A 26,714-nucleotide genomic window follows, 5' to 3' on the forward strand; every position below is an offset into this window, starting at 1 on the left:
AGCTTTGTATTCTGGTTAGTGGTAAATCACTCGTAAAATCTCTATCCGTATTACGAATACCAGTGCCATGACAAATTCGAGGATTTCTAGTATATCTAGACTTCTAGGATATATCTGGAAAAGGTCCCAGAATAAGGTCCAAATCCAAGGATCGTATTCTAGAGGCGTCTCTAGGCCTGCCTGCGCCTGTTGGACATCCCAAAGAAACCGTGAATGTGAGAAAGAATCCAGCTGAGCACACTTTAGCTTTTCTGGCGTATTGAGAATGAGTGTGTCCCCGTGTTGGTATATACTTATTTGCTCCGTAAAACTTTCAGCCAGCCAGCATCTGAACAACGGTAGCTTTGCGGTATAGGTTGGCATTATAGTAAAGATCTCATTTGCTCTCAAACTAATGAATGCACTCCTTCTCACCTCCTCGTTCTCATCTTCGAGCAGCAAGATAAGTCCGTCAAGAGCGGATTGAGGTAGGGTGGATTGTTTTTCTAAGACTTTAGCAGCAGTCCATCTCACCTCCTGGTTCTTATCTTTAAGTAGTAAGATAAGTCTATCAAGAGTGGGTTGAGGCAGGGTAGGCTTCTCTTCTAAAGCTTTAGTTGCAGCCTGTCTCACCATCTTATCCTCATCCTTAAGTAGCAAGATAAGCCCATCAAGAGCAGCCTGGGGTATGGTTGGTTGTATTCTTAACGCTTCAGCTGCAGCCCATCTCACCCTCCAGTTCCCATCCTTAAGTAGCAAGATAAGTCCATCAAGAGTAGCTTGAGGCAGAGTTAACTGACCTTTTAAGGCTTTAACTATAGCCTCTCTTACCTCTTGGTTCTTATCGTTAAGTAATAAGATAAGTCCATTAAGAGTAGGTAGGGTGGACTTTCTTTCTAATACTTTAATAGCAGCCTCTCTAGGCTCCCAATTCTTGTCTTTATATAGTGAGACGAGCTCGTTAAGAGTGACTTGAGGCGGTTGCCATCTCAAAGGTTCAATTATAGCCTCTCTAGACTCCCAAGTCTTATCCTTAAGTAGTAAGATAAGCTCATCAAGAGTAGCCTGAGGTAGATTCGACTGTTGTACCAAGGCTCGAGCTGCAACATCCCTAATCCCAGGATGCTCATGCTTAAGTAGTAGGATAATTCTATCAAGAATGGCTTGGGGTATACTTGGCTGCTTTTCTAGGGCGTAAGTTGCAACCTCTCTTAATTCTCTACTATTTTTAGGTAGTAGGAAAAGTCTATCCAAAGCGGCTTGGGGTAGATTTGACTGTGTCTTCAAGGCTTCAGCTGCAGCCTTTTTCACCTTGACATCTTTGTCATTCAGCAGTAAGGTTATTATGCTTAATGTGTCTTCTGACAATCTTGGCCGCATGCTCACTATACGTAAAACATGCTCCCTCCCTATATGAGAATCGTCACGAAGTAGAGTGGTTATGCCAGATACTGGAAATTCTGGCTCAGACAATAGCTCGGTTGTTTTGCAAAGCTCCCATTCAAAATTCACCCATCGAAGCAGCCTGCTCTCTAACCGCTCTCGACACTCAAGGGTTCCTCGACGTTTCGTGCCGGCCACCTCACTGAGGCAATGCATAATCAGCCGCTGATGTGTTGGTCCAAGAAAGTCACGCGGTCCGGCTTCCAGCTCTTGAAAAAATAGATTCAGTGGTGTATTGCTGACCATCCCTTGATCCCATCCTGCATGAAAGAGGCCAGCAACGAAGCGCCACATTATGTCATACCGCGCGTCGTACTTCCGCTCTTGCAGAAAGTTCTTTGGTATGATCACCGACGTGCTCCCGTCTGGACCTTGGTAGAGTAGTGGCTTGTTGCTCAACCAGTGTCTCACGAAATGTCGGGCTGCGAAAAATTCCTGGAAAGTGAGATGGAGAAAGCGATACTTTTGTTGGCCCTCCTTCAATGTAGTATCAGATGTGCACAGAAACGATAGCTTTCCGAGGACAAGGTGCGCGTAACCCGGGGATTTCATATTTTGAGTCTTTAGGAAACGATGAGTTTGATCCCACTCCGTTTTCCCAAACTCGACCTTATTATTATATATACCGTCAAAAGCAATACCTTCGATGAGGTTCATTGCCTCTTTCACTTCTTCTTTGCTTTCTGGCGAGGTACTCTCCCTTGCCTCCTTCTCTGTCTCCATGTTTGCTCTTTGCAAACGATGCCGATCTTTACTCCACAGCTTGTTCACAATGGCGAGATAGACTTCAGTCATTGTCTCAGGGGCTTCATTCTTGAATGCATTGCCCCAGCTATGGCACAATGCGTCAAGCTGAATCGGAATCAGAACTAGTTCCCGAACGATCGGACGTTGTTCTAGGAAGAATTGGATCTCTTTCGTCACAATTTCGGGTACAATCCCTTTGTTTTCGAGATAGCCCATCACCTGCTCGGGCCGGAATCCAATAGTCTCCAACTCAAGGTCAATTGGTTCAAGCCTTTCCCGGTCCAACGTGTACGGCCGAGTTGTGATAATGACATAGTCTTGTGCGAGAAGACTATCCAGGAACACTTGTATAGGCTCCCCTTCATTCCATTGGCCAAATACCTCGTCCAAACCATCAAGTACAAAAAGAGTCCTATCCTTAGCTGGCCCTGTAATGGTGCGCCATGCGCACTCGGCCAGGTCCTTGGTGTTAGGGTTTGTAGAGAAATATTGGGTGAATAGGTCTCCAAGTGTGTAGGGACCATGTGTCTCTATATTCTTGAGGATTCGCAGAGGGACCCAGACTAGCCAGTCAAAATGCTGATTCCACATTCCATTGTGAATGTATTCGTGGACAATCTTCTTGCACAAGGTAGACTTCCCGACTCCTGCCCTTCCCCGGATAAGGATACGCTTTGGACTCCCTTTTTCGCCGTTTGAGAGATTTATTGAATTAAATAGATCACACAGTTTCACATCTTCGCCATCCAACTCGATCCCGACGTTCCTCGTGAGGGAAAACGGAGAAGATTGAGATTTATGCGGTGCTGGGGTATCATCCAACCGAACGACGGCCAGGTTGATGTAGCAACTTTCCATCGGTAGTATTTTACCGGAAAGCCTTTCAACCTTCAGAAGGCTCCCCGTAGTGTAATACGCCTTCAAAGCCTCGGACGCCTCAGTAGCGGTAACTGTACAAGGTGGGACTTGTGCGAGGTTTAGTTGACCCTGCAATGATAGATTCGGCGTGCGTTATCTTCTTACCTCCATATGTGTGTGTTATATTTATATCTTAAGGGAGTATCAGCAAGACTCCGTTTTCCAGCGTTTTCCAGTAGAGCGAGTAAACACATACTATTCTGTCCGCTTTCTTGGGCAATAATGTGGCCGCTGGTGTACACACCATAATTAGTTGAGTGAGCCATCCAAGTCGTTTCGCAAATAGAAAGTCGTGACTTAAACAATCACAAGCAGGCTGATGGTTGGCCCTAGCTGAGGTGCAAATACCAGCATTCAGCTAGAGCTTGAGTTAGCTATATAAGCCCTCCTGTTCAACTGATTCGTTTAGCGCCGGTACCCCTGTTGGTCTATAACGTGACAGCATCTTTTCGGTACTTCCTGCCGTATGGTTTGAATATACCCTGGCCCAATGATGCAGCCCAAATCACAATTTGGCTGGCTACACCATTGGGCTGAAGCATAACTCCCTCTTTCATCCCACAATAGAATTCGATAGATGCTTGTATAAATAGATGAGATATCAGGTGCGGAGTATCTGTTCTATCGTTGTATTCTCTATCGTGCCATACATCACGATTAGCAAATTGAAATTCGCCATGGCTGGTGCAGAGGAACCCCCTATTCGAGACGATGGCTTGAATGTGATATACGACAACGGGAAAAACGCCAAATATGAGTAAGTTACTTTATCTATTGTTGGACCACAAGGGACAAAAAGGCCTAATGTCCCAAAGATACCTTGTCTAGCCAAAGTGGAATATCCCAACATCTATCACCATCGAGTTGGGATGGAAACTATGGTCGTGGGTTGACCAAGCCACAGCATCATCTTCGTCCACGGTCTCAGGGGCCATCCTCGTAGGACATGGGAGGCCGTCAACCCAAGTGATCCGGCTGAGAAGGTGTTCTGGCCAAAAGATCTGCTGCCGACCACCTTCCCCGAGTCCCGGATCTTCAGTTTCGGGTACCTGTCGGAATTCGTGACTTTCTATCCGTCTCTAGCTCCTATAACGCACACTTCTATTGATAACATCTCAACTACTCTGATTGAGAGACTGGACACAAAGCGGCGGGCCACACACACTGTGAGTAATTCACTTTTCCTGTTGATCGACTGGGCCCGCCTCCCGCGTGTCTTGCTGATATTTTTAGCCGTGGCTGAACTTCTTCAGGAACAACGCCCACTATTCTTTATCGCTCACTCACTGGGCGGCCTAGTCTGTGCCAATGCCCTGTCTCAGCGTTACAGTCCAAACTTTGCCGGCCGGGAGGTTGTCGCCCATACACGTGGAGTCATTTTTCTTGGGACCCCATTCCAAGGGTCCTCGAAAGTGACCTGGGCAAAGACAGCTGAGAGATTGTGTCGTTTGGTAGCCGACAGCAACGACCAAATAATCAGGGATCTCGATAGGAAGTCCGATATACTCAAGAAAATTGGGACGGATTTTCTTATATTCGTCCGGGATCGCTACGTAACTCGGAATGAATATCTCCTTCAAGTGGCTTGCTTCTTTGAAACCAAGTCTACCAAAATTAAAATAAAGGGAATTAAGACGGATCTCGGCCATATAGTGACGGAAGACTCTGCTACATTAGCCAACTATAAACCGATTGCAATCAATGCAGACCATCGCACGATGTGCCACTTCCCGGACTGCGAGACTACTGGATACATCGACGTTACTGGGAAGTTGAAGCAGATGATTGCAAACATGGACAAGGGTGTCTATAGCCTAAAGGTTAGAAGGGGCTCTACTCCATAAAGTCACAATTAACTAGATATATAAAGCATGTACTGACGTGATTCAACTCGTAGGAAGCTGGGAGGAGTATTACGGTCAGCGACACTTACTTCGGTGAAAACTTTCATAACTACGGGATCGCTACTGGCAATATAATCGGAACCACACCGAATGCGAACAACCTCACTGTTTCACCTACGGTGAGTCTTGTTACTCTAATATAACTACTATATACGGAGTCCTGTGGTGGCTAACCGTCTTGTCCTGAAGTTTGGATATGATCCACGTCATAATATCAGGCCCAAATGAGTGATAATAGATGTAAAGCCGTGGAGAAGATCTCAGGGAGAGGACGGGCTAAAGTATTTATGCAAATAAAAACTACTGGGTTGCACACCGGCGGATTCTAGCAGAGTGCATAGAACACTACATAACATTATCCTTTCCTCGGGAGACCTCCAATAGTCAAGGTATTGTGATGGTGCTAGTCGAATGACGACGAGAAACGCTCTATTTAGTGCATACTATATCAAACTAAGACATAAGTCTAAAGAAGGAGGAAAAAAGAGAATGGATGTTCATCAGCGCCATTGCCCTTATATATTTGTGTGAATAGACATACACCTTTCCCAATTGGGTAGGCGAAATGACGAGTGTCATATATCCTGCAGTGTTTTCGCCCTATGATGAGCCTTATTACACCTGTCTATCAAATAGAAGGAGGCGGGCATGCCACTGACGTGCTAAGCTGCTATAGGTATTCATAAAAGGAAACCAGCTCTCTAACAACGCACGTCAAAAACAAAAAAGGTGTATAAATTCTCCAAAACACCGTGCACCTGTATCTACCAGCCATCCAATGCAAGTACGTGAATATAAAAATACCGAGACGTCAAGGTATAAAATGGCAGGTAAGAAAGAGAAAAATAGTAGAGAAATGATAAGATCCCGGGCTACTGGAAGTGAGCCTTTAATCCTTCGTATATGGAAAAGATAAAAGCGGAGCTGGGTGCTGATCGAGCAACGGTGATACCACATCCACGATACAGGCCAGCGAGACCATGCTGTCTCCAAACCGTCTTGCCAACAGACCAGAAAGAGGGCATCTTAGCACCGCTTTTGGCCGAGTGTGCAGCGATGTCCTCTGTCTGAATGCGTGATTTGATAGTGTCTGCCGGGAAGAAAATAAAATTATAAAGAACGCCTGCCGTGGCTCCGGCAATCATTTGCTGGTATATCGGTAAAGGTGGCAGGTCCTCTGTCACCCCCACCTTCCCCAGTGGTGGAACAGCAGGGCTATAATGTCGAAACAAGGCGGTTACAGCTTCATAGCCGCCAAACCAGGATGCAGAGCCGCCCGTTTCACGAATGAGGGTGCCGAGCTGCCCACGCCAAAGGCCGAGAATGCCGTGTGTTCGAAACACGGCAGAAACTATGGCTAGAGGGCGTAGTGCCTCCCCCTGTTGCTGGCCGGTGGGAACCTGCATCTTGCACTTGACAAGCTCGACGGGGGTGAGGAGGATGGAGGTGAATGCGCCGGATGCAGCACCACAGGCTAGCAGGGCAGTATAGGGGAGCTTCTCCAGCCCACCATATACATAGTCTCGGGCTATGTGCTGTGTGAGACGGTAACTGAAGAAGAGAGAGCTATTTTCGATTGCTGCACCGAGGAGGGGCGCACTGATACCACGGTAGAGCCCCCGTATGCCTTCTTCCTGCAGGGACTGACGGAAACAGTCGATGGGGCCGGTATAGCGGAGGGGAAGGCCGTCTGGTTGAGACTGTAGGCGCACTTTAACGGTATCGAATGGGTACTCGATGTATTTTCCAACCATTCCAGCGATCTATACGCATGAACGGGTTAGCTGAGCACACACACACAGAGACGCACACAACGGAGTCATTACTCACGGAGCCGAAAACAATGTCCTTTGCCGCATCGATGCCATGATGCTGTGCTCTCACGGGAAGATCAGACAATTCGACGTTCATCGTGTGAATAGTGGGTTTCTGTTTCACCGCCGGCAGAGTGTCTCCGTCCATGGTGGTGGCTTGTGGTTGTGATTCAGAAGCTGAGAACGGGAGTCAGAAGCGATAGGCCGCTATCGGAGGGTCATTATAGCGCAGCTGCGGGCAGTGAAGAGAACCATTCTTCTATTATAAATGTAGCAGGTGCCTACACGATAACTGAGAAGCCTCTGCACGGCGGCGGAACGGACTCGCTGGCTGGCGTCGAGAAATAAGAATTTAAGATAATGCGAGGAGGTTCGTCCTCCGTACGGAGTACAGGGTAGAGCTTAAGTCGTTGAGGTTAAAAATAGCCACCACGGCGATTCTGTCGACAGTCAGGCCTTTGAATTTGCGGAGAACTAATGAGTACTATCAACGTAGATCCATCTCGTCTGTGGCTTTTCTCCCTCTTCCTCTTCTTTTCTTCTCTTCCTCTTTTCTTCTTCTTGAAAATTGTCGATTTCTCTCGTTTCCATTGACCTTTTTTTTAATTTCTTTTTTTTTTTCTCTACGAAAAGCCAATGCTTAGTCATCGTATTATGGGGCTCTTCGGCCTCGGAGTAACCTAAACACGGTTATCTGATCAAAAGATAAGATCCGGCACTAGTCCTCTTTTGGACACTTTTTTCCCTCCTCCAAAAAAAAGAAAAAGAGAAATAAAAAGACGAAGACAAGGAAGCAAGAAGAAGCAGAAGAAGAGGAGAAGAACACGAGAAAAGACGGGAAGTTAGACGATAGGAAAGATGTCAGAAGCTACACAAGACCCCGTTGAGGTGGCCTCGGAGAAGTCACCTGCTGTCACTACAGATACTGCCTCGGGATCGTCAAAGCCAAAAGGGATGCGGAAAAATGGTAGTTATCATCCTCCTATCTACCATTCTCATGATTATGGGACTCTTACTGATGTCTATTTGGATTGGTCCAGGTAAAAATTGGCATGCGCCCAAGACAGCGTTTAGACCGACGGCCGGACAGACATCGTACGCAAAGCGGCTGGCCGAGCGGAAAGCCATGTCCGTGGTGAAAGAGAAGGAGCAAGAGATGAAGGACGAGAAGGAGGCTACAAGAAAGGTCGGTTTATAACCTAAGAAGCCAATAGAGAATGTCCGGTACTAAGACCATTTCTTTAGGCTCGCATACAAGCTATCAAGGACCGACGAGCAGCTAAGGAAGAGAAGGAAAGATATGAAAAGCTGGCTGAGAAGATGCACCGCAAGCGAGTCGAGCGGATGAGGAAGCGCGAGAAGAGGAATAAACTGCTCAATTCTTAGACTACACGGGCTTCTTTTTGACGGATTTTTCAGCATGCGCGGGAGTTTGGAGTTACCATAATGCGGTTTAAAAGTCGATTTTGGATGTTTTGCACAGATATGAGGATATACAAACACAACTAGCTGTTGAATACTGGCTAGAAACTACAGATGAATCAACTAGGCTAAATATTCTAGCCCAATGGCACATTTCGGCTGGTCTTCTTTTCTTATCCTATGAGGCATTGAGACCTGCTCCACACGGATTAGCAGTAGTGAAACATCTCACAGTACTTCCATGCTAGAGATTCAGCCTTATACGTAACACATTGTAAGTCAACCAAGCTATTAATATAGAAAAATGGCATCCTGGTAGTCTGTATAAAGCAATATAAACAGTATGTGGCAAGCCGTTTTGTTTATATCTGCTGCAGGGTCCCTAAGGGATGACGTAGCCAGCCTCAGCTCCAGCTAGAAAAACAAACCCTTGTCAATAAAACTATTTAAAAACCACCAACCCCAGACACCTTGCTGTTCCCCTTAGTGAACTATCTGTGGAGCGCATAAGAATAGCGAGCTGTAAGCTGTGCTTAGGCCAGAATATATTGAGACAGTGGGCTAGGAGGAAAACAAAGAGAAGATGGAGCAGCAGGAAAACCTCAGGATACCCCCTTTGGCGCTGCCTGCCGCACAGCACCCAGCAGCAGGCGGCCCCGATGACAGCAGCGAGATGCACACAGCTTCCCCACCACCGCAGCCCTCGCCTCTCCTCGTGCCTGGCAAGGCCTATCCCTCGCTCCATAACAACCTCTACATCCCGCACCACGCAAGCATACCGGATCCGTTGCTCTTCTCGCCATCCGAGGACAGGAGCTCCGACGTCGAGAAACGCGGCCGTCGACACCACAGACACCACAAATCACGGCATGAGCGCGACGAGAGACACACGAGGAGCTCGAGCTTTCCCATAGAGCAGGTTGCGGAGATGCCCTTCCAGCTGGGCAAGAAGAAAGCTCGCGCGGCGGTGGCCGAGGCGGAGGAGAAGGCAAAGGCGCGGGAGAAACAGGAGCTTGACGATAAGACTCGCCAGGCCAAAGAGGCCAAGGAGACCAGGGAGGAGCTGGCGAGCCGTTTCCCGTTCACCAGGACGAGGGAGGTGGTCACTCAGGTTCGTCTTGATGACCTACATATGAAGAGACTCAGGGCTGAGGCGTACGTTTTTTATCTTTCTGTTCCTTACCTAAACTGGCTGTGATACGAGGGGAGTATATCATACTAATATACGAGTGCAGTGCGAATAGGGATGCTTTTAACGAAATTAACGAGCACTCGGGTTCATTCTCCAAACGCCTCGAGGATACGTGCAACAACCTACTCACCGACGCCGGTATAATCCGCGGTACTATCTCTAATCTCCAACGGCTCAGTAACACCGCTATGTCGCAACATAAAGAGTTCCAATACCGTACCGTCGGAATGGTGCGCAATGCCGAAAGACAGGTACAGAAATTTGATAGATTCCAGCGCCAGTTGAAGAGCATTGCATTGCTCGAGGATCGTTTGAAGGCTACTCAGGAGAAAGCTAAGAAACTCGACAAAAGACTCGAAGTTACGCGGGACAGAATTTACGCCTGGGACCGTGAAGAAGACGAGTGGCAGGAGAAGATCAATAGGCGCTTGAGGATGATGGGTGCTGCCATTGTTTTCTTGCTTGTTGCTTGGGTAGGAACGAAAGTCATGAGTAGAGTGTATCCTGACTACTCTATCTTCGGCTCTAAGGCTAACATTACCCTGCATGGAGAGTCCCCGGAATGCTGCGTGGCGGCGTTTGACCATGCAAAGCAAGCTACCACGACGGGTACTGCAATTGACACTGCAACTGGCACTCCAACCGGCACCCCAACTACTGGACGTGCGAGACCTGCCTTCAAAACTCCTATCGAACTGGACGCCTTGGAGGAGCCATTGCAGCGGATAATCGACGAGCTGTGAGCTTGTCATTGCATGTGATACCCTACCATTAATCGCTACTGTGGTTCTACCAATGTTTCCAAGGAAGGTAGTAATAGGACCTCGACGCGGTTAAATGAACCATGAAATATCCAAGGAAGTAAACATGAGGTCGGAGTCTGAGGATCTTTGAATTAATCCGGAGTTGTTTTTACTGTATATCTTACATTTGCATATGATACCCCCCATACGGAGTGGAGTTTACCGGAATCAGAGTTGTGTTGTTTATTTCAATCTATATCAATTCGTAGATATATGTAATTCTGTTTCAATAATTTATCACACGGCAAGCCCTCAACCAAAACATGTCGTGACCCTTTCATATGCATAAGCGCGAAAATATAAAACCAAAAGATGCATCTCCCGTAGGCATGTTCCAAGCGCGTAAAAACAAACAGAGAAAAAGAAAACAAGAAGCCTGCCTGCAAGTTCCCAGAATAATCATCACCGGGAAAATCCAAGCACTCGCCACGTTCAACTCATCAAGCATCAAGCATCAAGCAGGAGGCGCCCCAGCCGCAGCTCCGGTTTTCTTCTTCTTATCCTCCACCAATTCAAAGTTATCCTCTGGAACATCCTTGTAATTCTCCAGTAACCACTCCATCACCTCATCGCTGACATCGCCTTGTACGGTGATCTCTTCACTTGTCCCAGTCGCGGCAGCAGCACCAGTCGCCTTCGTCACCGAGCTTCCGGTAGCAAACTTCTTGCCTAACCCCTTAGCCACCTTCTTGTTGTCTAAACCATGTGCCTCGAGACCAGATATGACAGTGACGAATTTCCGCTTATTCCGCTCCACGCGCCTAATAAGGATCTTGGAGGCGGCTTTCTTCTCATGCTCACGGGTTTCTGCCTGGGCGGCTTTGGCTTCCTTTTTAGCGGCATCTTTGGCTGCTCGTTCGCGGGCTTCAACTGATAATGCGGAGAGGTTTGCGGCGATTGTTTCTGTTCGTAGGAGTTAGACTTCTTTCGCTGGTATGTTCGGAAAAGGAAGACAGTGAAGGTACCATCTGAATATAGCTTCTGGTAGAGCTCTGGGTTTGATTTTTCTAGCCATTCTTCGCACTTTTTTTTTGTGCCGCCGAATTCACAGTACTAATTGTATGGCCTTGGAGTCAGTCACGCGAGCCCCTGGGTGCTTCAAATGGTATCAAGAGGTAAAGGTATAGTTATTCTCAGAGATGGGCTGCATCAAACTATCCTCCGGGGAAGTAATCCGTACCTCTGGGGGAAGAGAGCACACTATAAAAAAGAACATTCAATGTTAGCCTTCATCCCACTATAGCTTTGGAGGGGCAGACACCGCGGCTCAAAACCAAGCTTACCTCCACAGTATACTACGTGGCGGGCTTGAGGCTCAGCAGGCGCAGAGCCGGCATCTCCATTTTCAGTATCAGCCATGATATCTCTTTGTGTATTTGCTGTGATCTATAGAAACAAGACGGCAAATGTAAATGTTTTCTTCTGCTTCTTTTGCTTCTACTTTGGCTCGAGGGGGAGGATTGAGATTATGTAATACAATGACTAACGCCTACGGATTAAATATACTCCTTTTCCGCGCTGCTTCAGCCCCACAAAAGGAAAAAGCGACAACGTTTGCAAAGATGAAGCAAGAGAAAAACATAAACATTGCGGACATTCAAAGACAGAAAAGTCATTGGAAGAAGCCAGTGAAAGAGAGCGGGAGATGGGAGATCTTCTGGCTGTCCTCGGAGGTTGACGGGGTGATGCTGGCACAGAGTTGCAGTAGCGCACCATGGACACCTGATAAGCGGCGTTTCACCAAGCCTATTTGGACAGGCAATCCCGGGTGATAACCTCGCGAGCGTCATCGAACGTCTCTATTCTGATAGCAAGTCAAGGAAAACAGGTCAGACAATACGGTGTTTGAACTGCCTGGCTCAATTGCAATATGGATGCTCAACTTGGCTGACTAGCCGAAATCGTATATTGTATACGGGTGATACGGAAGATACAAGTTGACGGAGAAGACGGCAGAGACAACGTCATGAATATAACTGCGCGTGATGCTTGACTGCATGGATGAAATCTTGCCATTTCTAGTCTCGACCTGCCCTAGAACGATGACCGGTGATATTTTCTAGGGCTATCAAGGCTGGAGTTCTAGTCCTTCATATTTAGATACCGAACTTGGTCGCTGCACCATTGTCCGGAGAAGCAGTTAAGCGACGTCTAGCTCTCGAGTGTCTAGGAAGTATACTTATACACTTGCCTTGAACTACTCGACCATCATCAACACTGCAAATAGACCTTTTAAGATTCCTGGAAGGGGGTTCTTCATCCAGGGTCCCAACCTGATTTTCTGCAGAGCCCGCTGCTTCTATAGGGCCCCCTGTCTATATGTGACGGCATGTTTAGCATGTCAGGGCGGCCAGTCTTTTGGCTGGATTTTGATTCAGTTGTGCAATTGAATTGCTGCATACACGAATAGCAGCTCTAGATCACTTAAATTGCATAGCATAAAAGCTGGCAGGGAGGGGTGAGTTTCTTTCATTTACCTGGACAACCCACACAACCGAGCTGAATGGGATATGCATGGCCGTTAAGAAGCATGGTTTTCTCTGTTAAATGCATGTATGTATTGCGCTGGCTCAGTCGGATGATCCCTCAACACCAGCCGCTGGGCAGCATGGCTTATCAACTGGACCGGAGATAAAGAAAACAGCTCATCGACATCAAGGGAGATAGGACAAGCCATCAATCCATCCATCCATCCTCCCATCCACCAACATTACATGCGTCCAGGCTACATTCGTATCAGAAACGCTGCAGTGGTGTGCGGCCCAGAACGCTGATTTCCGCGGCATATTTCCTCGTTTTATGCCGTCGAAAGTGGGATGGGGGAAGCTGAATGAAGGAGATGATGGACATTGCATACGGGCAAGCAAGCGATAAGTGCGTCTTCGGGCCCCTCCTCCTTCCTCCCACCAACCCCTCGTCCAGCCTCTTGTCGTACAAGGATGCGATCTTTGACATGAACAAGGGCGGAATATCGTTGGCTAGTGAAGTAACTATGTACCCTGTGGTACATCACCCAAAGCTCGACGTTTAAACAGGCCGATCGTCAAGGGAGAATCAGAGGCCGTGTTGTAACCTGGGTCTCTCGCCTGGTCAAGCTCAAATATACGACCACCGCCAATTGGCCTGCAACCAAATAACTAAACGATCATAAATCCCCGCAGTTCGTAGGGAAGCCTCCATCGCTGCCTTAAAGATAGGCCAGGGCCCCGTAACCCGCTGGCGGAGTATTTCGGGAGAAGCGGGAAGTCGCTGCACGATGAGGGGAGCAGCGGAGAGCAGAGCAGGAGAGAGAGTGGGAACAAGACTGGATCCCCTCAAGGTTGTGCTAAAAAAGGAGCATTGTGCTCCGATGTAAGATCTCGATTCCAACATCCGAACCCAAGACCAAGAACCAAACCCTGGAAGACAAGACGGAGAAAGAGGTCCATGCCACGCCATCGGTTAACTGGAGCCATCAAAGACAAAACAGACACAGTCTGGCTGCAGACTTCCCGTGTCTCTCTTGGTTGACCTTGATCTTGTTATGGTTGCTCTTGTTAATGTTGTTATTGTTGTTGTTCGCTGGCAGCACAGGAGGTCTCCGGTCGAACAAGCTGCAGTGCACAGCACACGGCTTGCGCCGCCGATAACAGTCGCACCACCGCACTGGGAGGGAAAAGCAAATACGGAGCTTCCAACTTCCCTCGAAGCTTGATATACATAACTACATCATCGCCCTTGGGAGGAGGGATATGTATGTTATGTTTGTACCCTAACATGGCCCGCGATAGGTATACCATGACTTCACCCGACCATGGGCGACTCCCACACGTGGAGTAAGGGCTTGGTCATCGACTTCTCATCTCGCTACCAGCATCATAATTTGCCCTTTTGCCTTTCGATGATGTCGGTATCTGACTCAAGCTGCGACAACTAATTTTGCAAACCGCGGGGCGGGGCCGAGGTCCTGGATATACGCACAGAGATAGTATATACCCAGCTGTGTGTATATGTGTGTATGTGTGTTTGTGTTTGTATGTTTGTGTGTGTGTGCATCTACACGGGCCGGCCATCTGGCTTTCATCGTGGCGAACAACCGGCTATCTCACCTGGGCTTTTTTGTAAGGCTTTTCCCAGGCATGTCTTGTCCCTCTTTGCCTGGTGGATGTGGATCTGGATGTCTGTCTCTTCTTCTTTTCCCCCCTTTAACTACCCGTGTATGTCACTAGTTATCAAAGTCAAGGCACTCCCAGCAGGCTTCCTTGATCTGCCTGAATCCTCTAGTTAAATTGTACTTGTAGGCTCCGCGATAAGCGGCAGGGAAGGTTTCGAGTCTAGTATCCAGACGGCGCCAGTAAGTATAGCAGTAGTGAGCAGTCAGTAGTGAAAAAATCCAATAGACGAAAAAGGGCCCCAGATAAGGTACGGAATACGGAGGCCAGTGGAACCAGGAAGACTCTGCTGCTTTTTCGCCTCTTGACTCCTGCCTGATATCTTCCTCCCGCGGTTGTCTGGGTCTGCGACTCTGGCCCAGGGCGATTTTCACCTGCAGAGCGAGTCAAGGGTCAGTCAACGCCCGCTGAGAGACAGAAATATAGAAGAGAGAGGGAGAGACAACTGCGCTGTGCGATACAGAGCAAGGAAGCAGCCTCATCCATGCAACCGACAGCGAGCCCAAGGTTGTTCTAGACTTACTCTCTCGTCGTACCTTTTGTCTGCCTTTCTGGCCTCTGTCTCGTCTTTTCTTCTTCCTCCTGTGCTTCTTTTTTGCAAAACTTGCATGTTTGCTTTTTGCCTCCTTTTTGCATGGATGCGAAAGGTTGATTGTGTGTGTGTGCGCGAGTGTGCGAGTGTTGCGATTTGGCTACTTATATTAGTTGCTACTAGCAGAGGCCGGCCTGTGGTATAATAATATCAACACGCCTCCCGCCCGCCAGAGAAAAGAAGCCGCCAGAGACATACATAGCATGAGCAGCGAGGGCGCCGAGGGCTCGAGACGTGTCAGCGACGGTCGTCAATTGAGTGTGCAGTGAATAATACTGAAAGCTGCTCCTCCTGGTTGCCGGGCTCTTCCAGTTCATATATTTACTTCCCACCGCTACGCCCGACTCCAGCACTCCCCTCCCCTTTGCGAGCAGACACAAGCGATGCTAGTGGCGGACTGAGTATCGACACTACGCTGCTCGTCTTCTCTCTCCTGGAATAGATATCTTGACTGTCGGACAGCGCGGGGAATAACTACGGACTGCAGATATGGCGTACAGAGCGGCGGACGACAGCTTCGTGGAGCGAGAGCCGTCGAGACATGTCGACTACCTGTCGCATCCGTGGCGCGAGGAAGACGTCTGGAGCTCATGGAGATACATCGCGGCCAGAAAGGAAGACTACGAGAGTGGACACAGACTGGAGAACGCTGCATGGCGTTCCTGGGCAAGGATACGGTTCGGCCTTGGGTGGTTCCCTGCTGAGGCTCTGAACTGGTCAGTCAAACCTCAAAGATGATATATGTATACATATATATAAATGAACACTGGACTGACTACTTGACAGGCAAAAGGACATCGACGTCACTTGGCTGTACGGGCCGCTGCAGGTGCTGGGCGACGAGGCGGACGACCGGTCGAGCACTGCGTCGCCGGCTCCCTCGTCTCCAGCGACGTCAAACTCATCGCTTATCGATAAAAAGCCGATCCTCAAGAAGCGGACCATTTCTCAATCGATACTGCAACGGACTCACTCCAGCCACACGTTTCTGCGTCTGGCCAACGCCCTGATCAAGGCCCAGGACGGGGCGGATGGCCGCTACCTCGCAGACTACCCCGTCGAGATGGCGCTTGGCCTGCCCTCCGACAGCTCCATGTCGGGCCTCTTCTTCCAGGAGAACAAGGGGGATCTGCCGGACAAACGACACATCAGCTTCAGCAACGAGGTTGCACAGTGCGTTGCCGTCGAGGACGACGACGAGCCGTTTGATGGAGAGTATTACGGCTACTACAGCCAGGCCCCGGATGGCTCTGTGGTAGAAGAAGACGAAACCTCGGACGACGGCGTCGTGATGGCAAGACACTACCCGGAGAGGCCATCACTCAGCTCACATAGCAGCACACCACGCAGCAGCTTCAGCAGCGATAGCAGGATTATCGCACACTTGCCCTCCACCACTCTCAAGTACCGGCCTGATACCCCAGAGCAGAAGCAGGAGACCCCGCGACCCGTACGACCTACCTTGTCTCGCTCGTCTTCAGCTGAAACTCTCCGTCCACCAAACCACCATGTTGCTGCTAGAACTTGCTCTCACGGAGACTTCTTCTTGGACGAAGAGTATGGAGTGGACGAGGACTGGAATACCGGCTGGGATACCGATTGGAATGCCCAGCAGACAGCACCCAGACACCAAACTTCATCTTCATCTTCTTCATCCACTACTATCCCTACATCTACATCTCTCCCGTCCCTGGCAGGCCAATGGTTCGGTAACTCGAAGGCCAAGGCTAGCATCAGCGAGCAAGGGAAATACTTCTCCTCCTCTGGTGTCTTCATGCCATTTGGGTATGGCGACAACAGCTCTGATGAAGACTACGAGTGGCCCGAGGAGGCTGAAGACACAAACTCGGGTCGTGGCGTGATCGATCGGGTTATCGACACCGTCAACACGGCCAGAGATATCGCTCATGTTATATGGAATGTCGGCTGGCGCGGCTGACTAGCCGACCTATATTCCAGGACATGCGTACGGTCCATCTCTATGGTTCCATACCGTTCCAAGGGGGGCCGGGTTGCTGCCCAGCTTCGGCATCATCTCCACCGAGCTGGTTGATCGCATCCCGGCCATGTCTTCATCAAGCCGAGGCATCAAACCCCGTTAACATATACAGCCTGTCTATTGATACATTTAAACATCCACACGTTTTTACATTATCATTATCGACGGAGGCCGGGCTACTTGACTATCTCCAAGTAGGACTCATCCCGCCAATCCACGAGACAGACAGAAGGTTCCCGGCTGTTCATCAACAGCTTCTCTACCACCGACTCTCATACCGAAGTCAAATATCCATCCGTCCAGCGATGGACAACTGGTTCGTTTTCACCATAAGCCCCGTTATTACCACAATATCGGAGTAAGGATACAGATACACATAAAAAAAGTGTTTTGGAAATAGATCTATGAAGTTACGATTGACGCATGACCGCAGACTCTGCTTAATTAACTATCGCTTGCTTGTCTCTTTTGTTCATGGAGCTTTAAATCTCGAATACAACTAATTACTGTTACTTCTTGTTCTCCTTTTATTTACTATCCTTCCAGGTGTAGTTGTGGCCCTCGTATAGATCTGTAGCCTGTCAACCCCCTATTCTCCTGCCTCTAATCGCAAACACCACATAACACTGGTACAACCACCACCTCCTGGACATCTTCCATGTCTATTGCCTCCTTTCCTGTCCGAATAAACGTATCAACTACCTTTTAATAGCCCGTCAACTGCTTCGTAGGCTTGTATCCAACTTCCTCCCCCGGCCCTGCAAGCATCATGTGACTGTCTAGGGGGTAAAAGCGCAGAAGAAGAAAAGAAACGCTGGGTTTCGGCGCAAAGAAGAAAAGAAGCAGAAAGTCGCGATGCAACTTGTCAACTCTTGATCGTAATATCACCACCAGTATTAATGCTCTGGACGCTGCCATTGAGACTCCACAGCAGCGCCTGCGACCTCGAGGACCCTGCTGTGCGCCCTCCAGGCTCCCCCTCGACGCCGTGGCTGTTGATTCCAGCACTTGGCTCAGTTAACTAACTCCGCGCCCCTTCAATACCTCCCTCGACCCCAGAGCCCCCTGCAGCAGCGCGATCGATCTCGTCTTCCTCCTGCAGGCCGGCCGGCGACTATAACCGCACTGGAGTGCGTTAGCGGAAAAGTGTAGCTCGACATTTCAATTGCGCTTCGATTCCGGGATTCTCCTGACGCAGAATAAAAGGGGAGTGGGAGCATAACAGCCACAGCACTAGCTAATACCATAACTACCTCCTGGAGAGGTACGCCGGCAGCAGGAAGAGACAGTCGTGACAAGATGGAGAGCGTGAATGTATCAGAGCTCGTCGAGCGGCTGGGGAGCGACGAAGATGCGGTGCGGAAGATGGCTGTGTTCAAGCTGCAGTCGAATATAGGGGATCCTTCGTTCGCGGACATCTTCATCGCAGAGGGAGGACTGACCAAGCTGAAATATCTCTCACTGACGGCCTCGGGGAACACGCTCGCATACAGTCTTACCTCGTTCGCCAGGTTGTTGGAAGTGGACAAGGGGTGGGAGTTCGTACAAACCGACCTGATCGAGAGAGTACGTTTTGCCTTTTGGCACCCCCTCGTAGATGTGAATGCATCTGACTTACTGATGGCCTGCTCTCTAGATTGTCCAGCTTATCGTCACTCATCCGCTTGTTAATATCCTTCGAGGCGCAATGTCTATACTCGTTTCCATCGTTTCACACCCTCATACCTCTGGTCGCTCTTCGGTGCCGGGAATGTTTGGCTTCCAGGCCCTTAAACCAGCCATCGCCATCCATCCACAGTTCCTAGAGATGCTGGTCAGAAGGCTATCATCCGCGGACCACGCTCTATGCGCCAATGCGCTGCAACTAATCAATTCGCTGATGAGAGATTCGATATCGAACCAGGGCGAGAATGAATGGCCCAAATTTATCAAGCGATTACAGGATCTCGGCGTGATACGCGCCGTCTACGTACTTATGCAGGGAAGCGCGCTGCAGGATCTAGCCCACCCACTCATCGAGTTCCAGTCTCTTACAAAGTTGCTCCTGCGGAAATGGAGGGAGGTACCCGTTGATCTGGAGAGATCAGAGCACCGCAGGGCGCTAAAGGGGATCCACCTGGCTAGCAACCCCGAACGAGCTGAGAAGGATTCTTCCGCTGGTGCGAAGGAGACCAACTCTGGGAAAGATGCTGCGGATAATACGGCAGGGGACGGTGCTGCTTTGCCTCACAAGTCGTCCAAGAGACATCACCCGCATAAATGGCGCCGCCTTGGATTTGAGTCCGAAAGCCCTCAGTGGGAGTTCCAGGAAATGGGATTCTTGGGTATGATGGATTTGACTGATTACGTCCGGAGATACCAGGATGAGTTCCAGAAGATGCTCCTTGAGCAATCTACTCGACCAGCTGAGCAGAGGTGCCCAATTGCCCGAGCTTCTCTGGCCGTGACATCCGTGTTGTACGAGCATTTCGAAGTCGACAAGGCCGAGGTAGATGACCCAAAGAGCTACCTTGCGCTTGAAGCCAAGACGAATTTCGATAAATTGTTCAAGCCAATCCTCCTTCACTGGCCGAGACTGCATGTTGCTGGTTTGCACGCATTCTTCCGGCTCTGGAAATCTACTGCGGCCGAAGTGGAAGATTTCTCGAAGATAGTTGAGTTGGTTCGGATATTAGTCGAGAGTGTCATCGGTGGTGCTTCGCGCGTTAAAGATGTGCTGGAAGTGGAAGAGGAGATGGCTGACTTTGAGTATCAGCGCCTCAGAGAGCTTCAGATGGAACTGCTAGAACTCACGTACGAAGACGTATGGGGTCAGCATCTACACCAGGTCCGAGAGGAACTGCATCATGAGGCATTGCAGTTCGTCAAGGAGCAGCGTGTCCGGTGTTTGTTGCAGGGTGCTTGGTTCCCAAGTACAGAGTTGAGTTCGAAGGCTGCGGCCGATAGCAATGGGGCGGCGGACAAACGAGGAGTGTCGACGTATCATAGATACATCCAGCTCTCGCATAACAGGCGGTTCTTACACTATGGAGATTTCGAGTCTGCATCCGATGACTTCAAGCCTGAATTGGAGTCTCTATCCAATAAGAGTATGTTTCTCTGCTTCCACCCCCTGTTTTTAAGAGAGCTTTGCTAACGTGATTTTACTTCAAGTCGACCTAAGCACCGTATCTTCCGTCGTCTCCAATGTATCCGCTTCTCCGGACGATTCGTCTGGCTCAACTATCAAAACGCTCCCTCATACCGCCAGCGCATCAACTAAAATCACAATTCACGGCTTAGCCAAATCTGCTTCATCAGGGCCCCATGAATCACCGAATCTCAGGACAGAGAGCAGAGCTACTGATTATCCCGGCGATGAAAATCAAGGCCAGAATGAAGTTGTGCTGCTTATTCTCTACCCTCAGTCACACAGCATAGCATCCGAGTGGCTGGACGGACTACTGATGCTCCTCAACCAACAGCCCATAACCGCAGAAACTAACAAGTTAATCAATCTTATCAGCAACTACGGACTGAAAATTAGGCTGCTGAATGTCCGCTTTGATGACGCTGCGTTTACTGGTGACTGCCCTGAAGTCCCTAGTAGGGAGGGACTGGACGATGACTATTATTATGATATTTTTGGAGGAAGCTGACCTGCTGCCTAGACGAAAGAATCTATATACCCTTTTCTTCTTTATTGTACCCTTAATTTAATTCTTGTATTTAATCCTTTCCTCTTTCTCTTCCTCTTCCTCTTGGTGTATTAGATATTAGATCCTGAACCCCTATCCCCTGATCTATACCAAGGTTTGATATCAGTACAGAGCAAACAATGCAAACATCGACCTCCCTTGCAAACCGTCTTAGAAAAAGCAACATCGCGACCTCTCCAGGCACCTGAAGACACAACCATCAACCACCCGCTTAGAATCATGCACTATGGCCGATAGCCAGGTCGCATCACTCATTATAAGACATTGAATCATCCGCTAAAGGATGTAGCCTTCGAGTTTTTGGTGTTTGGTTTTCCAGCGTTTCTCGCCATGAGCACTCCCCACCCTCGAAAGCGACAGCGGAGACTCATAGTTCATTCCTCAGACGACGAGCTCGAAAGCCCAGTCCCAGTGAAGGGGAGACAGAAGCCTCAAGTCCAGGGGACGTATAAAGGGAACCGCTCTTTGAAAGCTTCACGAGAGACTTCAACGGAGCCCGCAGGCGGCAACAATCGCAATGGGACTTTACAACTTCCGCTCTCCAGTCTACCTACAAGAACTTCCTCACAGAATCGACCGCCTCTCCCCGAACGATCCTTGAATGACGTACTCAGATCACCGAGTAAGGCATCCTCTGTCCATTCAACTCGCACGAGTCCTGCATCTTCTCCGGAGAAGAAGCGAAAGAGCACCGCAAAAACCAAGAAGAACTCCAATGAAGATAATACTGGGCAAGCTGGTAAATCACTACGAAGCTTCTTCCAGCCGGCCACTGAAGAAGAGAGATGGAACAGATTACAATTACAACGGGAAAAGGAGCGAGAGAAGGAGAAAGAGAGGGAGAGGCAGATGCTCCTAGAACTTGAACATGATCTATTGGAGGATATGATTGAAGACGATGACTCTTTGGATGAATTATTATCCCAGCCACGACAGAACAGCAATAAGAGTGGAACATCAAGTTTCCATGGTCACCCTGAGCTAGATCGGCGGAAAAGAAGCCCTCCTCCAGGTCAAAAAGGGATACCAACTGCTAAACCAGATACGAAACCAAGATCAGGGAAAAGGTTCATACTTCATACAGATAGTAATGACACCGGGTTGTCATCGCAGTCGACCTTTGCGTCATTTGGGTCATCTTCAGCGCCCGTACAAACAACTGGGAAGCCATGGGCGGAGCAATTCGCTCCAGCCAATTTGGATGAGCTTGCCGTGCATAAGAGGAAGGTTGCGGACGTGCAGAACTGGCTGAATGAGGTTTTCATCGGTCGAAGTCGACGCGTAGGTAGACGCCCTGTTGCTTGCTGTTTTGCCTTACTTTACGACTGTGCTAACTTATATATAGCGCATACTTGTGCTAAAAGGACCTGCGGGCAGTGGCAAAACTACAACCATTTCACTGTTATCGAAAGCTCTCGGGTATGATATCGTAGAATGGAGAAATTCTGCTGGAACAGAATATTCCGCTCAAGGATATGCCTCTACTGGGACACAGTTTGATGACTTCCTTGGTCGTGGTGAGCAATATAACTGTCTAGACTTAGATGGTGAAGCTACTGCTTCAACTCCCAATAGCAGTGCAGCCTTGCAATCTTCAAGACGGCGTATAATACTTGTGGAAGAGTTTCCTTCATCCCTTAGTCCTGGATCATCTGGGTTAACGGCATTTCGGTCCGCACTTTTGCGTCATGCTGCCCCCTCGCTACCTTCAAGTTCTGCCAGGATGACGGCTCGTTCGGTAGAAACCCTGAATACCCCAATTGTTATCATTGTTTCCGAGACCTTACTCGGAGACGGTACCTCTTTCTCTGATAGCTTTACTGTCCATCGTCTACTAGGGCCAGAGTTATCCAATCACCCAGGAGTCGGCATTATTGAATTCAATCCGATTGCGCCAACATTTCTCACTAAAGCTTTAGACCTGGTGCTAAAGAAAGAAGCGCGCTTATCTCACCGAAAACGTATCCCCGGACCTGCAGTCCTTAAGCGGTTCGCTGAAATGGGAGACGTTCGCAGCGCCATTTCCTCGTTGGAATTTATCTGTCTTCGGGGCGGCGATTATGAAGGGTATAGTGGGACACTCAATGGTCGTCCGAAACGCCTGGGTAAAACAAATCCTCCGCCTACAGCAATGGAAATGGAAACTCTCGAAATGGTTACCCAGCGGGAGGCCAGCTTGGGGATTTTCCACGCTGTTGGTAAAATTATGTACAATAAAAGGGACGAGCCGAGCTCCTCGGCCTCAACCCGCACTGGCTTAAGGGGCAGGAAACCTTCCTCGAAACCCGGAGGTCACCATGATCTGGTATCTCAAGTTTCCGTCGACGACCTGATTAACGAAACCGGAACAGATATCCAGACATTTTTGTCTGCGTTACATGAAAATTATCCCCCATCTTGCCATGGCGATTTATTCACCGAATCCTTGGATGACTGCTCCGAGCAGCTTTCTGCCGCGGATATCCTGGGCATCGGGAATCGTCGGAATATGCAATCGGCTCGTGGGCTTGGATCTGGACGCATTGCATTTCAAGGGTCTGGTACCGGAATTGACATCCTACGCCAGGACGAAATTAGTTTCCAGGTTGCTTCGCGGGGCCTTTTATATCATCTCCCTTTCCCGGTCAACCGGCGTGGGCCAGATGCGCACAAAATGTTTTATCCTTCCTCAATAAAGCTATGGCGGCAGGCCGAAGAAGTAGATGGCCTAGTTGCCCTTTGGATGCGACGGATAATGACCGCCTCTACGACTTTACTCAATTCTGACAAAGCACCTCGGCGAACCGAGGGGGTAGCATCCTGGGGAATCCGTGCTCGGATGCCAAACACTCCACAGGAAAGTGGGCTTGATAGCCAGGACGTGGCGAGATGCATGATATCTCGCAATGAAGTCATCTTGGAACGACTTCCTTATATGAAACTAATATCCAAAGACATGAGTGAACGAAAGGAAATAGGAAAGATAACACAGGTAAACGGTTTGATACGGCGGAGCCAAGAAATTGAGGAGGATGATATTCATGGCTATAATACCCATTTCAATTCAACTATGGGTTCTCCTCGGAAAAATCGAACGTGGCAGTCAAAGCCAGCAACATATAGTATTACAGGCTTACCCTCTGTTGAAGAAGAGGTAGATAAACTCGTCTTGAGTGATGATGATATCGAGGACGATTAATGGCTTTTTTTGCTCCCCTCGGGGATATTGTATATATGTTCTTAATAGTGACATTTTGGAAGCATGAGAATATCCTACTGGCAGCATTCACCTCACTTCGAGTTTACAACCTACTTATATCTACACGCTTGCGATCGTTGTCTAATGTTTGTCCGCACCTTTCGCAGTCTCTGTCGGAGATAAGATCAAGATCCGAAGATAAGATAAGATAAGATTGCAAGTTTTTCCGTTCCAGATAGCGGGAGACGACATCGCGGCGGTCACCGATTTGATGCAATATCCTTGCAGGTGACACATTCCTAATCCAAATATTCCTTATATATGCAGCGCTCATTACGAGAGGTATTGAAGGATGCAATGATTCCAAAGCCCTTTTTGCACTGTTTGTCATACTAATATCGGTTTAGTAGTCAGGTCGTTTGCTTCACCGTAGGCAGCCCATGACCGGAAGGCGAGAAGAACCGAGAGGTTCTCAAATAAATCGCCGATCTAACGCCGTATCACGATCTACGACTCTCGAAAAATATAGTGAGCCAAATGGCGTAGCAACGCCACAACCGTTGGGAGCGAAGGACCATAAACCGAGTAATGTGGCATCTGCAATCGTGCAGTCGACTGTGCCTGCTTGGCTGAATATTGTGATTATTGCGGCCTTTATATTTGGAGGATGTTGCTCAAATGTATGTCTATCTTGCTACTAAACTGTCTGGTGGTTTGGGAGTATGGGCTAACACGAAAATAGGTGTTTGCCCTGGAGGCTCTGATACAGTGAGTCGCGCCGTTGATAGCATCGGCGAAGAATTAGGTCAATATAGGTTATAAATGCTAACACTTGATAATTACTTGTAGAGATGATCCTAACTATGGTATGCGGGCCTTCTCTCTATCCCAGGTATTACGTACAGGTACTAATAAGAACATAAAATAGGGACCCTTATTACCTTCGCACAATTCGTGATCATTGCACTTCTTACATTTCCGACTATTCTGTCCCCGGCCGCCGGACCCAAATCTCTCTTCATCCTAAAACCCGCCATTCCCTTGAAATCATGGGCTATATATACCGCATTTTTCATGTCGGTGAACTTACTCAACAATGCAGCCTTTATCTTCAAGATATCAGTGCCTCTTCACATCATCGTTCGAAGCGGCGGGCCAGTTGCTTCAATGGTGGTTGGATACCTGTACAACTCGAGGAGATACACGCCTATGCAGGTTATTTCGGTTGCTATTCTGTCTGCGGGAGTTATCGCTGCAGCTATTGCCGATGCCAGCGCAAAAGGGAAATCATTGGATCTTGGACTGGCGGCAAGTGAAGGGTCCTCTATGTTCATGACCTTAGCAGGGTTCACGATCCTCGGCTTGGCAATGGCTTTAGCTGCCTTCCAGGGCGTATATGCGGATTGGTTATACCAGAAATATGGCCGTGACAACTGGCGAGAAGGCTTGTTCTATTCGCACGCCCTGTCCATACCATTTTTACTTCCCTCATATCCTCAACTATACCCGCAGTTGAAATTCCTGCTGGCATCTCCATCTGTGAGCAGTGTCATCAAAGCCAGTTCTGCCACCGCACTCACTTCTCAAAGCCCATCCCAATTCCTTGCACCAGTCTTGCCATTCCTGGATCTCCTTGCGAACCACCCTTCAACACAACCTATACTTTCCATGGTTCCGATCAAAATATCCTATCTTCTGCTTAATGGGTTGACGCAATACCTTTGTATACGAGGCGTCTACCTCCTATCTGCGAAGACCTCCTCTTTGACAGTGGTTATTGTGCTGAACATCCGCAAGCTCGTATCACTGATTCTGTCTGTGTATCTCTTTGGCAACGTTCTCACTTTTGGAGTACTTGCTGGCGCTATATTAGTGTTTTTGGGCGGTGGAATATACGCTTATGAAGGAGCAAGGTTGAGAAGACAGCAAAGCAAAGAAAAGAACACATAGATATAGACCTGTGTTTAGAAACAGGCTTAGAGTACTTTATCGGGGTATTAAGATCCTCGAGGAAGTTAGATCTACATATTCTTAAATACATAGTTATTCCATGAGTTGGACAGGCAAAGCTGGCTTCTTTGAGAGGACCTACGGAGTATAAGGGGCTGCCTATCTTGGGTTGATAAGAGCCAAGCATTTTTTTTCACGTGACTCACCTTCGGCATGGGCCTGGCTCCAGGCTAGTTAGCCACCAAATGTTCTCTAGGTCAACAACATCTTCACAGCAACATCTTCACAACAACATCTTCGCAGCAACATCTTCGCAGCAACATTTTCACAACATTTCCACCTTCACAGTAGCAAAATTCTATTTATCAGGAGGCAGCACGCTTCATTTATTCTTAATACCCTTACCTTTCAGCAAGGTCTTTGATACTCTAGGCAGCTACGCATCCAAGCCATTACCAAATAATATCAAATAATAGCCCCAGGGTGCGATTTTTCCCCGAGCTAAACATCTTTAATCTATTATCGCTCTCGTAAAACCACACAGGCCCGACGAAGCATGCACATATAATTAACACAGGAGAGTTTGGAGTGTTAATGGCATCGCTTAAAGCCAAAAATGACGATATCCAAACAGCGAGAACCATTATGCTAACAAGCTACGGCACCGGTATTCTCGAACGAGGATACCCCCTGCCACAAAGCAGAAAAACAAGCGCAAGGATGGAGAAAATGATCTGGATGATGATCTGGGCGTTCCAGTCGGGACGCGTCTGAATCCTCTAGCGGAGCAAGACTGAACATGAAGGTAGCGACATTACTGAGTCATACCGCATTTTCAACTAAATTATATGATCTGCATTCGAAAGTCCCAGCAACCGAAAGCAGCTATGTTCGAAAATGACAAGAAGGGCTCAGATGGCGGCA

General features: G+C 48.6%; 12 protein-coding genes across 12 annotated transcripts; 8 read left to right on the forward strand and 4 right to left on the reverse strand.

Moving 5' to 3' along the window:
- Positions 1-15: 15 nt before the first annotated feature.
- MGYG_05209 (hypothetical protein) lies at positions 16-3,198 on the reverse strand (the record flags this gene model as incomplete). Its single annotated transcript, XM_003172569.1, has 2 exons — positions 16-3,156; positions 3,193-3,198. 2 exons carry the CDS (start codon positions 3,196-3,198, stop codon positions 16-18), a joined length of 3,147 nt encoding a protein of 1,048 aa, XP_003172617.1.
- Positions 3,199-3,764: 566 nt separating this feature from the next.
- MGYG_05210 (SesB protein) lies at positions 3,765-5,164 on the forward strand (the record flags this gene model as incomplete). The annotated part of the gene is made up of 5 exons (XM_003172570.1): positions 3,765-3,844; positions 3,992-4,253; positions 4,341-4,907; positions 4,985-5,110; positions 5,150-5,164. The coding sequence occupies 5 exons, from the start codon at positions 3,765-3,767 to the stop codon at positions 5,162-5,164; spliced, it is 1,050 nt and encodes a 349-aa protein (XP_003172618.1).
- A 699-nt stretch (positions 5,165-5,863) lies between these two features.
- MGYG_05211 (amino-acid transporter Arg-13) lies at positions 5,864-6,953 on the reverse strand (the record flags this gene model as incomplete). The annotated part of the gene is made up of 2 exons (XM_003172571.1): positions 5,864-6,754; positions 6,822-6,953. The coding sequence occupies 2 exons, from the start codon at positions 6,951-6,953 to the stop codon at positions 5,864-5,866; spliced, it is 1,023 nt and encodes a 340-aa protein (XP_003172619.1).
- A 710-nt stretch (positions 6,954-7,663) lies between these two features.
- On the forward strand, positions 7,664-8,191 carry MGYG_05212 (hypothetical protein; the record flags this gene model as incomplete). The annotated part of the gene is made up of 3 exons (XM_003172572.1): positions 7,664-7,772; positions 7,846-7,991; positions 8,051-8,191. The coding sequence occupies 3 exons, from the start codon at positions 7,664-7,666 to the stop codon at positions 8,189-8,191; spliced, it is 396 nt and encodes a 131-aa protein (XP_003172620.1).
- Positions 8,192-8,810: 619 nt separating this feature from the next.
- Positions 8,811-10,162, forward strand: MGYG_05213 (hypothetical protein; the record flags this gene model as incomplete). The annotated part of the gene is made up of 2 exons (XM_003172573.1): positions 8,811-9,382; positions 9,463-10,162. 2 exons carry the CDS (start codon positions 8,811-8,813, stop codon positions 10,160-10,162), a joined length of 1,272 nt encoding a protein of 423 aa, XP_003172621.1.
- Positions 10,163-10,676: 514 nt separating this feature from the next.
- On the reverse strand, positions 10,677-11,581 carry MGYG_05214 (hypothetical protein; the record flags this gene model as incomplete). The annotated part of the gene is made up of 4 exons (XM_003172574.1): positions 10,677-11,125; positions 11,188-11,275; positions 11,403-11,422; positions 11,506-11,581. 4 exons carry the CDS (start codon positions 11,579-11,581, stop codon positions 10,677-10,679), a joined length of 633 nt encoding a protein of 210 aa, XP_003172622.1.
- A 1,480-nt stretch (positions 11,582-13,061) lies between these two features.
- MGYG_05215 (hypothetical protein) lies at positions 13,062-13,916 on the forward strand (the record flags this gene model as incomplete). Its single annotated transcript, XM_003172575.1, has 3 exons — positions 13,062-13,208; positions 13,391-13,573; positions 13,692-13,916. The coding sequence occupies 3 exons, from the start codon at positions 13,062-13,064 to the stop codon at positions 13,914-13,916; spliced, it is 555 nt and encodes a 184-aa protein (XP_003172623.1).
- Positions 13,917-14,426: 510 nt separating this feature from the next.
- Positions 14,427-14,983, reverse strand: MGYG_05216 (hypothetical protein; the record flags this gene model as incomplete). The annotated part of the gene is made up of 2 exons (XM_003172576.1): positions 14,427-14,747; positions 14,897-14,983. The coding sequence occupies 2 exons, from the start codon at positions 14,981-14,983 to the stop codon at positions 14,427-14,429; spliced, it is 408 nt and encodes a 135-aa protein (XP_003172624.1).
- A 471-nt stretch (positions 14,984-15,454) lies between these two features.
- On the forward strand, positions 15,455-16,904 carry MGYG_05217 (hypothetical protein; the record flags this gene model as incomplete). The annotated part of the gene is made up of 2 exons (XM_003172577.1): positions 15,455-15,681; positions 15,752-16,904. The coding sequence occupies 2 exons, from the start codon at positions 15,455-15,457 to the stop codon at positions 16,902-16,904; spliced, it is 1,380 nt and encodes a 459-aa protein (XP_003172625.1).
- A 1,359-nt stretch (positions 16,905-18,263) lies between these two features.
- On the forward strand, positions 18,264-20,602 carry MGYG_05218 (ELMO/CED-12 family protein; the record flags this gene model as incomplete). The annotated part of the gene is made up of 4 exons (XM_003172578.1): positions 18,264-18,530; positions 18,601-19,123; positions 19,172-20,053; positions 20,118-20,602. 4 exons carry the CDS (start codon positions 18,264-18,266, stop codon positions 20,600-20,602), a joined length of 2,157 nt encoding a protein of 718 aa, XP_003172626.1.
- A 390-nt stretch (positions 20,603-20,992) lies between these two features.
- On the forward strand, positions 20,993-23,840 carry MGYG_05219 (cell cycle checkpoint protein RAD17; the record flags this gene model as incomplete). The annotated part of the gene is made up of 2 exons (XM_003172579.1): positions 20,993-21,943; positions 22,008-23,840. 2 exons carry the CDS (start codon positions 20,993-20,995, stop codon positions 23,838-23,840), a joined length of 2,784 nt encoding a protein of 927 aa, XP_003172627.1.
- Positions 23,841-24,280: 440 nt separating this feature from the next.
- MGYG_05220 (UDP-xylose and UDP-N-acetylglucosamine transporter) lies at positions 24,281-25,790 on the forward strand (the record flags this gene model as incomplete). Its single annotated transcript, XM_003172580.1, has 4 exons — positions 24,281-24,520; positions 24,583-24,608; positions 24,690-24,706; positions 24,769-25,790. The coding sequence occupies 4 exons, from the start codon at positions 24,281-24,283 to the stop codon at positions 25,788-25,790; spliced, it is 1,305 nt and encodes a 434-aa protein (XP_003172628.1).
- Positions 25,791-26,714: the final 924 nt, after the last annotated feature.

Source organism: Nannizzia gypsea, genomic scaffold, assembly GCF_000150975.2.
Source record: "Nannizzia gypsea CBS 118893 supercont1.4 genomic scaffold, whole genome shotgun sequence".
Taxonomy (NCBI): domain Eukaryota; kingdom Fungi; phylum Ascomycota; class Eurotiomycetes; order Onygenales; family Arthrodermataceae; genus Nannizzia; species Nannizzia gypsea.